The sequence below is a fragment of the Apteryx rowi genome, unplaced genomic scaffold (genome assembly GCF_003343035.1).
Source record: "Apteryx rowi isolate R43461 unplaced genomic scaffold, aptRow1 scaffold_167, whole genome shotgun sequence".
NCBI classification, from domain to species: domain Eukaryota; kingdom Metazoa; phylum Chordata; class Aves; order Apterygiformes; family Apterygidae; genus Apteryx; species Apteryx rowi.
Window position 1 is genome coordinate 1,699,774 of NW_020447941.1, and position 11,899 is coordinate 1,711,672.

Consider the following 11,899-nt stretch of genomic DNA (forward strand, 5'->3'; position numbering starts at 1 on the left):
TTTTTAGCTGTGACTGGGGCGGCTGTTCCTCCTTCGGGGCGCGAGATGGGCCCCGGCGGGCTGCAGGCGGCGGGCGCGCGTGTAAAGTTGTGCCGGCTGCCCAGAAGTGACCGGTAGAAAACGGGGGGCGAGTCTCCTGCTTAAAGCTCTGCTGTGCCTTGTTGGTGACCCGCGGAATAACCGGGTGCAGCACCCTCGTTTGGGAGTGTTAAAGAGCGTCCTGGAAATGCGGCTGTTAATGCTGTTCCGTCTGTAAAGTGCCATCGGCTATGGTTTTCTCATAAGAAGACCATTTTGAATCAATGTCAGGCACTTCCAGTTGTGTCCCTAGTGTAGTGTCCTTAGGGCTCTTTTGTTCGGTTTTTTTTTTGTTTGTTTTTTAGCAAGATAGAATTTAAAGTTCTGTACAGAAAATATTTTTTCATTGCATGACCCTAGTATCCGGCAGTACACAAACAGGCCAGAAACTGTGGCAGGCGAAGTGCAGTTGTTGCTTTTACTGTTCACTAGGAGTTCGGATGTACGGACACCTAACTTCTTATTTATCTGAATTGTGTGGGAATTTATGTGAATAAAGTTGATTTTCCAGATGATAAATACAGCTGAATAGCTCCAACTGTTATTTATGCCCTCTTTTAATGCCCTCTTTTGCCACCATGGTAGCTTAGTATCTCACAGTCATTAATATATTTTTATCATCACAATATTCCTGTAAGACAGGGAAATGTAACCTGATTTCACAGAAAAATAGCTGAAGCAGAAATCAAAAAAAAGAAAAAGAAAATCACAGGTAGTCTCTGGTCAGTTTGAGAACTGAAACAAGGTCTTATGAGTTTAGGACAGTGAGGCTTACTGCCCTTTATTCATGGCAGTTTTTGTGGTCTCAAATATTTTGTCTACTGTACTGCAGCTTTGACTGTATAATCGCATCCTTTCAATGGTTCCTTTTATCAGTCAGAATTCGGGGGTTTGCGTTGCTGTTACGATCTACCCATGTTGGTCTTATTTTGCAAAGTTGCAGCCCAGGGATCAAGAGGAGCATTTTCATGCTCTTATGCCACACCAGCACTTCAGTGAGGTATTTGGGCAGTTTCTGCAAAGGATACACTGCTTTGTTTTTGTTTGTTTTGTTTTTTCCTAACACTGTTAATATTTCCAGTGTTCCCATTTTGACTCTTGCCAGGGCCCTTCATTGCACATATACATGCAGCTATTGTGAGTTTAAAAGAACCCTCCCTGGGGAAATGAGTCATGTTAAGGGAGAAGTCTCTTCTCTTCTCTGAAGAGAAACTTAAGATCTAATTGAAAAGGCTTAGGGGAGATCAAGCAACTAAAGATTGTGTGTACTTTGCAAAAAGCAGGGCATATATATGTGAAATAAACTGAATTGCATTCTTCTGAAGAATCCCCTCCCCCAAATACTTGGGTGTATAATACGTAATACTTGGGCGTATAACTTCAAAAGGTCTCTGGCCCATAGAAATTTGAAAATAGATGTGAATAGCTAAAGTCCAAGAAAAAAATCTATTTTAGAAGTATTTACTGTTCTTTTTATAAACCCAGTTTTCCTGTTTTCATTTACTATGTTAATTATTTTGAATTACAGACTTGCTATTGACTGCCTCCTTGCGTCATAAAAGAGCTGTGCTGTAACACAGCATAAATATAAATCACTTCTTGGAGATTGGAAGCCACTATTAGGCTTTATTTTTGAAAAGAGCTGGACATATTCCGAAAGCCTTATTAAGTATTGTAATTGAATTGAAACATGCTTTGCCTTTTGCAGTGGTTCTATTAGACTAATTACGTTTTCTGTAAATCCTGCTTCCATGAGAATTCTCTTAAATATTCAGGCGAAAAAGAGTTGAAAGAACTTACAAACAGAGCCATAAAATGCAACATTTGGAAAAAATGTTGTTCTTATACTTAAAACTCCCCACTGAGGATAAATTGCCTCAGAGACTAGCAAGTTGCTGCTTTATTTCAGAAGTAGCTTCAGGGTACAGCAGAATGTATTTGTTAAGGTTGTTAACCCATAACCAATTCTTTTTTGCTTGCTGGTTTCATGAGCAATAACTGGTTCAAGATGATCCACAGTGATTAGTGGTGTCTTTCTCACAGCAGGGTGTGAACTCCGCCACCTCTCTGGAGGAGCTCCGAGGGCTTTTTTGAGGTTGTGAGAAGATACCAAGAGAGAGGGTGGAGCAGCAGAGAGCACTTGTCTTGCTGCATTGCCCTTTTTGCTGCCTCCATAACCATCCTGAGTCACCACTAAGGAACTTGTTACGCCAGACTGCCAGGTTAAGTTGGCATATTTGAAGAACATCAGGCGAGAGAAGTGCTGATCATTATGAGATTGGGTTGGGTAGAGTGATGGAGGGCAAAAGAGACAGGGTGCAGCTCTGGGARTGCTTGGTTCGTGGGTGAAGCTGAGAGCCAAAGTTGGGATTACGCAGTCCAGGGTGTCTTGTGTTTGGAGATGGAGGGACAGAATTAAGCCTTATACTAACAGTGATGTTACCATTATTTTTCCTATTCAATTATTAGTTGTTATTTCAAGCCAAGATTGACCTGTAATTCTTCTTACAATAAAATATGTCCTTCACTTTGGTTCAATAAGTAAATGATTTACTGCAACATTTGTCATCATTTCAGTTGCTCTGGATTGGAATTCCTTGAGCATCTTTTCTTGTCGTTAAGTTTTAATGAAGTGTAAAGAGCAAGGAGGGAAACAGTTTTCCTAATCCATTGGGGTTATGAAGCTGTCCCACGCCCTGCTTCCCCCGCTCCTGAGAAGAGTAGAATTTGTATACTGAAAATATCCGGAGTATTAACCTCTGGATCTGCATTTCTTCCTGCAGCCTGCAAGTGTGCTATAGCATCTGTTATGTCTCCCCATAGCTGGTGTTCACTGATTGGGAATGGCTGTCAGATTTTGAGTTGCAAGCATTTGGAAGATGCTGCTTAGTCTCTTGGAACAAAGTGGTCAATTCGCTGTTTCCTTTTATAACATCTGACACATGCAGGCTGTGATCTGCTGTCCCCTATGTGCTTCTGCAGTGTAAATGATAAGTAACGGCTACAGCTTACAGCAGTTTGCAAAAATCCCAGCCAAAATGAGGTGCAAAATAAAAATGCTGTAGGCATTTATTGAAAAGATCGTCCTTGCTCTCAAGAATATATAAGGCGATTGTGTTATTTATTGTACGTTTGTGAGAATTTTGAAACGAACAGTCCTTGTCTGGTAGAATTCAGATAACGCTRTTTTACAGGTCCCCCACAATTTCTGGCTTCTATGGGATATTTCAACACATGTCTTTTTATTCTTCTACTTACTCTTCTGAAGTGTTTTTCCTATAATAACATTTTTGTTTCCTTTTTCTGAGTAAATATCTTTGAACTCGCCAGCAGTGAGGAATATGGGGTAAGGAGGTTCTGCACCAGTCGGGTGAGAAGGCTGAGGCCCCAAGCAGTCCCACAGACTTGGGTGAGACTTCTCACGGGATCTCATAGGGAAGAGTACTCTGGATCAAACCCTGAGTTATGTACAAATATTTAAGGTTCTGCATAACTCAAATTTACAGACATTTTATGTCTTGCGAAATCACACCTGTTTCCTATGAACATGTTGTGTACTGCTAATGGGGTCGTTAGAAGAATCTTAAAACCAAGAAGTGTGTACAGTTTTAAAACTTTAAATACAGTTTTTAAAACATTATTTGGGATGTCACAAGTTATGAATTAACTAATGTCTTACAGATTAAAAGATGATTATCCTTTGTGGTGCTTGCTGCAGTAGCTTGTAATAGGAAGAGTGTTCTCAGAACTATCTTTTAAGCTTGCTGTTCAAACCTATCTTATGTATTGTATTGACTTAGTGGTACTGTAAGTTGAAGACAAATTTGTCTTCTTGCTCACACAGTTTATATGTGTAGGAATGCTTGTGATATAATGTCAAACTTGTAATTCAGATGAGAAATGAAAATATAGCCTAGTGTAATTCTCCATCACCCGTTATTACTGTGAGGATCAAGTACAGCAAGTCAAGCTTAAACAGAGCCTTAAGTAATAGCAAGCTACTTCAGCTGTTTATTTTGGCCTAATGTTCCTCCCTTGGTTACAGAACTGTTGTAAACGTGCTAAATAACAGACATTTAAAATATTATGCTAGATCAGGAGCATCAGCTTTGGGGGAACAAATTTTCTTTCTAATTATGGTATATAGAGTAGGTGTGTATATTTAGGACTCTCCTCCAAGTCTTTAGTGACTCTCTCCCTGTTGTTAGTGACAGATGAATACAGACAACACAATCTGTTCCTAATGTAGTCGCTAAATAATTTGCTTATTACTTTTATTTTTGAACTGTTGTTCATCAGTCACTGGATGGGAATATGGATGGGAATATGCGAGTTTATCTTCAGGATTATCACTACTTCTGTCCTGCTCCCTTACTTTCTCAGTCTTCCTTTCTTTCAGCCTTTTCTTCTCCTTATGTCTTCTATTGTCATTTCTCTATATTTCCTCCCAATGTACATAAATGATAAAGGGCCTTGCTGTGGTCGTAATCTTCTCCCTCCTCTCTATGTTATATCAGTGTCATATGTGATAAAGTAATAAATGGTGAGTAAGGTATCATTACATTCAAAGGTCAAACTCCCAATAAGATGAACAGCAGTGAAGAAATCTACGCCTCTTAGTCATTGCTTCAAGTCTTTTGCACACTCGCAAAAGTGGCCATGAATCACCGGTMTAGACTGGGGCTGCATCTGGACAGTTGATTTTGCAGTGGGCTAGCAGTGTGTGCTCATTTGTTTAAAATAAATAAAATACTTAGCCTGGGTGGAAATTAAGTATGGTGGAAAAGTAGCATGTGGTAAGTGGACCAAGCTTTGCCGTTAGGATAACCCTTGTTGACTGAATTGTCTCCTAGTCAGGAATTTGAAGTGGATGGGATGTGGGTTTTTTTTTTTGTTGTTTTTTTTTGTTTTTTTTTTTTACATGCACTGGATTCATTACAGAGAAAGGGGTATGTTAGCCACGAGAGACAAGCCTAAAATTATCTTTCTTGGAATAGGGTTTTTTATTTATCTAGCATGAGGAGTAAATGTGTTGCTGTAGGGAGGTAAAGTTTCAGATGAAAACACACAGCTTCAGTAGTTCACTAAGTTCTCCCAGACTTCAGTATACCGTCGTGGACTAAAGGTTGTGAAATCATGTGTGGCTGAAGCTCCAGAGAGACCAAAAAATATATGCTGTAGAAGACAACCAAAATGCAGGCATTGTGTTACATTGCTCATATGTAATGGAAATACTCAGAGTTATGCTATTTAGGGCTAGGTCAGGATACCAAATCATGCTAGCTACCGCTGTAGATGATAAATAGTTCTGTTGCTTTGTTGTTACGTTTAAAATGCTGTTCATTGTGCATAGACATATAAAAACCGATGCATCATCGTCTGCGGTTAGAATAGTTCAGTGCTACAAAATACTCCTTGGAGGTGGTTGTGTGAATGGCATCAAGCCCACTGGATGGGGAGAGAGATGCTGAAGGGCCCTACAGTACAGATTGGGTCACAGAATTCATAGTTTCTCCCTCAAAGGGAAGTGATTATATGGATTAGAAAGCACGCTATCAGAGCTTGACACATGATTTCCAACTTGTGCTGGAAAGGGTTTGAGACAGTAGAGGATGAAGTGAGAGGATGAAAATCAGATGGAAGTAAAAGAGTCGCAGTGGAATAAGTACATTTCTGTCTATATGTAGATCTTGGTCTACAAGCCAAATTCTGATTCCTTCACAGTTGGTGTATATCAGGATACCATGGAAGTAACTGCAGGTATTCCAGATTTTTATTGATTTAATTAYCAGAATACAAGTTTCTCTGGTAGCCACTTTCATTCTTGCTGGCATATGTCAAGTCTAAGAGAAATAACCCAAAGCCTGATTCTGTACTTCATCATATAAAACGTGCAGTGAAGATGCAACATACCACCAGCTTACTGTGGTACACTTTTACGCTCGTTTTGCCTGGAAATAACTCAGTAACTACACAGGCTCCAAGACAAGAGACAACTGGGRCCTCACTGTTTGAATTCACGTAGGTTCCCTGTACATTTGCTAATGAAATGAAAGGCCCTCACACACACACACGCACCCRTGGTCAAGCATTTTACTAGCTACCTTTCTGGAGTCCCAGAGAGCATGTTTTCGCGCAGCCTCTAGCTTAGCTCCCTGCGGCGCTGGGTTTCAAGTAGCTCTCCCTTAAGGGCGAGATCTTCGGCGCGGAGAACAGCGCTCCCTGGAGCTGGTCTACATCTAAATCTGTAAGGGGTGAATGTTTCCTAAAGGTGGAGAAAAGGGTTTTCAAAGAGCGCTCATCCTCRAAACCTTGCCGTAGTAACTGCTGCGTTGGGTTGCTGCTCTCCATGAAGCCCCTGTTCTGTGGGCGCTGTGCTGCCTGGAGGACGTAACGGCAACGCGAGGTTGTTATCTGGGTACCGTATAACGTGTTGCAGCAACACAGCTGGATCACTGAGTTAATTGCTTTTTTGATATACCCGAGTTACATAAATACGCCATTTGACTTACCTTGACTTGCTGCAGCTGGAAAACCTATTTGTGTGTCACTGTTTCACTGGACCAGCCCATGCCGTGTTTTGCCAGTGTTATTTTAAGTGACTGACAGCTGAATGCGTGGGGGGAGAGCGTGGCCCCTCTCAGATAATCTCTTGTAGGTTTTTAACCAAACAGTGCACCAAAAACTTGCATCCTGTCTCAGGAAAGAGGGGGACCTAGGTTTATTAAAAATAGCTTTTGCAGCAATGAGGAACAGAACAATATCTCAAATATTTGTTATTCTTAGGATGGATGTGTTATATCCTAGCTAGTTGGGTTTTTTAAGGGAGGGATCTTCTGAAGCGCTCAGTGTTGTCTGTGTTGCTGCTGAGGTCAATTCCAAGCCCAGCTGCATATCCCCAAGGCCTCTCGTTCATGTGGAGCTTGGGGCTGTTTCTGCTGTCTGTTTCTCAAGTATTAATCCCGAATATCTCTGCTCAACTCATTGGAGTAAAAACAGTTTTGCGCTGCAGTAAGCAAAAAAATTAAGTCCCTAGGTGTGTATGCTTCACTCATGTCCTTAGCAAGGTAGGATGGGATTATCTGATTAAATGTAGACGGTTTACATGTGACCTAGTCCCTGTAGCCTGACTTCATATAGAACAGCAGTTTAGTCAAAGGTGTGCAAGCGTAATTCCTTTCATTCTACAGTAGATGTGTAAAATGCATTAGATGAACTGCACCTTAGAACTGCTCCTTTTTGTCCATTCGCCATGGTAGGAGCCAGAAGCCGTGAGCTCGGTGGTGAGCTATTTACGTTGTAAATGATAAATATTCTGGAAAGTGGATCCTGTCCCGGGTGACTGCAGAATGATTTCAGACAGTTGCTTTGAACTTGGGTTCAAAGGAACTTGGGTTTTTAAAACAGCTAGCAGCAACTGGCTGGCCGTTGCAGCGAAGATGTCTTTAGGATTTCTCTGAACAGCACACTGAGAAAAGTGGAACCTGCCACGTGGTCTCGCTGCGGACCCCCGGGAGGCAGTGACTTTCACCTTAGAGGGGCCAGTTTCTTCACATTACCTAGGGGGAATCAGGATGACTAGTTCAGGTGCATAGCTCTATCACAAAAAAAGTCCCCCCCAAGAAAAGCGATGCATGTCTCTGACTCCTACAGATATTTCCCATGACAACRGTATTTGGAGTTTGAGCTTTCGCCATTTCCTTGTCTCCATCTTTTTGAGGCTGCAGCTTAGGCCTCTTCAGCTCGGTAAAAATGAATCCTGCCAACAGTGACTAGATCAGTGTTTCTGTTGCTGAGATGTAGCATGCATTGACTGGATTTATATAAAATATTCTGCCTTGAAGAGGTGAAAGCCCCCACTTCATCATTTCTCTCAGCTCAGTTACCTAGTAGGAGCATACTTCTAATTTTTCATTAATGAAACTTTTTAGAGTAGAAGTATACTAAAGTAACCATTTGCTGCTGAATAATAATAATGGACTTAAATTGGACAATATTAATAAGCATCTGCTATTATGGGAATATCTAAAGGCCTCAGTAAGGCTCGTAGCATCCTTGTTGTGCTTTATAGGCAAGGGTAAATGARACTTCTTGTTCCAGAGGTATAGATGTCATATATGGGTTGAGAGAAGAAAGCCACAGAGCTCTCAAGCATCTGTTTTCGTGGAATAATACTTAGTGTCTGTATCTAGAGCTGGCTAGAAAATGCAAATTTTTCTTTTGAAAATGTTTGGAGAAAAACTGGTTTTGGAAGTCAGAAGACTTTTGAGCCTTGTATTTGTTGACTAAAAATGAGCAAACAGTTTTGAAATATTTTTCAAATAAAATACTATTACCTCCTCAATAAGTTCTAGCTATTTCTAGATGTGTCTTTTATCTTTGTATATTATCCGCATTTCTTTAAGCGACCAAATACAATAGAAGCTTACTAACTCTTCTTATTAATCCCCAGGTATGATTGTTTTCATGGAAGAAAAGAAATAAAAATGGATCAGATTTATCTGCCTATTCTGGCACAAGGGACAGCTTAGTGCAGTGAGTAGAGCTTGGGTGCGAGACTGTGAAAACGTAGGCTCTGCTCCTAACACAAGCTTGGAAACAACTGGAAGCAACWTACTATGCTTCAGCTCCCCTATCAATACAAGAGGGATGGGAAAAGATGCTTGTTTTTACTATAAATTGTTGTGATCTCTACTGTTGAAAAGTGTTTATATGAGGAGTGTTTTATTATTAAACAGGGCCAATCGTGTTACATTTCATTACTGTTACCAGCTGTGCTACAGAATATTCATTCTGAAGGATTATCCTAGAGTGTAAATCTAAATCTGTGACAGTAATAAAGTGTGTTTGTTGAAGGCAGCTACTTTAATAGAAGTCTTTGCTATGGTTTGTAAATTTGAAATTAGGGCAGAGATCTCCGCTGAGCCTTTTAGGTAAGCGATTAATGTCATATATGAATGAAAAGATAACTCGTGGAAGAGGGAGAACATTCAAAAATCTATCTGTTTTTCTGGCAGGATGGAGAAGAAGAAAATTCTAATGAAATCCAAGGTTGCTGCTTCGAACCTCTTACGGGCACTGCATTCTCTGTACCAGTTTGGTCACCTCTGTGATGTGACAGTTCACACAGAACATCTAGGAATTCAGGAGGAGTTTCTGGTTCACAAAGCTGTCTTGGCAGCTTCCAGCAATTATTTTAAGGGGCTTTTTCTGCATGATGAAATGTTGGACACTAAGAATTGCACAGTGACTCTGCAAGACATTTACACGGAGGAGTTCACCTCCTTTCTGGAGTTTGTTTACACTGCAGAGGTAGAGATTGAAGCAGAAAAATTGCACCGGATGAAAGAAATAGCTGAAAGACTTGAATGCAAGGATTTGCTTGATATTTGTGAAGAAGTGAAGACAGAGGGCAAGAAAGGTTTAGATTTGAGCCTCCATCTGAAAGGTCAGCTACGTGAAAATGGTGGATCACAGTGGACTTGCATCCAGCAAGAGGAAGACCACAAACTAAGTAACTCTTCCCAAGTTGTGGCTATGCCCATGCAGAGGAAACTTTGGCATAGGCAAAAACATACCAAGTTGCTGGCTGGCTACGAGCTCATTGAAGGCCAACCAGCGAATCTTGGGCAAGCGGGCACTGCTTTTCCAGAATCAAAACCTAGGACAGCAAAGTTACCAAAATGTAACAAGGCAGATACCAAAAAGACAATCAGCATGGACATCATTAGTCTTGAAAATGAGACTAGTCATTCCCTCTTAAGTCAGACTGACTCAAAGGAAGCCTGCATAGTAATTAGAAACACGCTGCCTGAGCAGTGGGAAGATGAAAACAATTTAATTTCCAAACTTGCCAGTAAAACTGAAYGTAGGAAATCACTGCGGCATGTGGCAAAAGTCTTGCCGCAGATTGCGTGTGAGAAGTGCAATGAATCATTCCATTTCGTCAAGCAGTATCGGTCGCACATGGAGCTCAAGCATGACATTAATCTTGCTGTCAAGTACAGCTGTAACGTATGTGAGCAGCTCTTCTCCAGTCACCAGAACCTCAGGCAGCACCAGCTTACTGTTCACAGTGATGAGCGATGCATCTCCTGCATGGTCTGCGACAAGAGGTTTAAGCGCCAGAAGGACATCAACGACCATATCCGGAGAGTGCATGAAAAGAGGCGGGATCCCCAGGCGTGCCCATACTGTGACAAAGTTATCAGTTCCAAGTGCGGCCTGACGGTCCATATACGAACGCACACGGGAGAGAGACCTTACAAATGTGAGCAGTGCCCTGCAAGCTTTGCTCAGAGGTCTGCCTACAATACTCATCTAAGGTACAGCATTCTCTGTGTGTGTGCGTGTGCGTGTGTGTGCGCGCGTGCATGAAAATGTGTTTGTTTCTGGGCACCAGGATAAACGTGTTTTTGAAATCTTGATTGCTTCAGTTCCAGAAGTCCTTGGACCTGATCAAAAGTGTGTTGAAATCAACAGATTTTTTTCCACTGACTTCATCAAACTTTCAGTCCAGAATACTGTGTTGAGGTTTCCCAAACTGCATCCGGAATTTAGACGAGTATTTCCCCTTGAGTCAAAGAGGACTTGTGCAACCAGATCTCTGAGGTGATTTTTTGCAAGCCTCAGATTAGGGTTTTTAAATAGGGCCTTGAAAGAATTGGCATCTGTTTAAAATGAACAAGAAAATGCCCCTTTTGTAAATGAAAGGGCAGTCTGGTGCTTTTCAGTATGCTTTTCATGGGCCAAGTATCCTGCATGCTGTTTTGTTAGGTAGCATGAGCTTCTATATAGGCTTACCAAGCACTGCTTGCCTGAAAACRAGATGCTGAAATTGCACAGTAGTTTCCAGAGCTGCAAAAGCTACTGCACGTGTCAGAAGTCTCAGTATCCTGCCTTTGTGGTATAGGAGATATATGGTGTTTTACTGGATTCCAGTTTGCCTTTTAAAAATGTCTGAAAATCATTGCTAGTTCGTTTCAGTAGCCAAAAAAAATCTTCTAGATATGTCTTGAGTGCAATGGATATAGCTCTGACTTTTTGCCTCATCTGTAGGCCAGGGTTTAAAAGTGAGAACTTACCTGTCCYCATTGTTTTCACTGAGGCTTTAATATTTAGAAAAATGTCAGCATCAACTATTTGACTGGCAGCCACTGTATCGTATGGAAGGTGTGAGACTTATTGCAGCAAAGAGRATAAATGGAGAGTGTAAAGAGAGGGAAGGGATGGGGAAAGGACAGGGGATGGATAGATTGGGAAGGAATATAGTGTCAGTATATACAGATGATGACACTGGGTCAGACTACAGGTTCAGCTAGTTCAACATCTTGTCTGAATAGTAACTGAAGCCTGGAGAAAGAGCGTAGGAAACCAGGCATGCATACGGCAATATTTCCTGCCTTTCAAGGAACTAGCAAAAATGCAAAATGGTCTGCACTGAAGATGACTGTGAGTCTCTGCTATCCTTCTCATTTGAATGAGTAAGTCTAAGCAGTATCTTTCCGGATTCCATTTCCATTGCTGTGGCTGACCTTTGCTCAAAGCAAAAATAAGGTCCATGTGGCATTTACTAAATCCCAGCATTGAGAAACAGCTTTACACCAGCTTTTTGCACTTTTGCAAACCTTCCTTCCCCRAGGCCAGTTCAGGGCTAATTTAGCCTCTTGCGTTACTTAAAACAATTGAAGGCATCCTTGCGCTGKGTTGCATGAGACCAGCACCCCGAGGCTAATAGCAGTGATTTAACTGCCGTTGTACAGCGAGGTTAGAGCAAAGGAAGCAAGATCCGAGGAACTCTTTGCAAAGCTAATAAGACATG

The 11,899-nt window shown here is 41.3% G+C and overlaps 1 protein-coding gene across 6 annotated transcripts in view; it reads left to right on the plus strand.

The window, feature by feature from the left end:
- The first annotated feature begins 1,626 nt into the window (after positions 1-1,626).
- LOC112963299 (GDNF-inducible zinc finger protein 1-like) overlaps positions 1,627-11,899 on the plus strand; it is a 19,731-nt gene continuing 9,458 nt past the window's right edge. Inside the window, exons 1-2 of one of the 6 annotated variants that reach the window (XM_026060228.1) lie at positions 1,627-2,300; positions 9,096-10,403. In XM_026060228.1, the coding sequence (XP_025916013.1) occupies positions 9,097-10,403 (1,307 nt within the window). In that variant the 5' untranslated portion in view covers positions 1,627-2,300; position 9,096. Of the gene's footprint in view, positions 2,301-6,692; positions 9,012-9,095; positions 10,404-11,899 lie in introns of those variants that run through there. The other 5 variants (XM_026060230.1, XM_026060229.1, XR_003252557.1 and 2 more) reach the window with 5 other exon arrangements.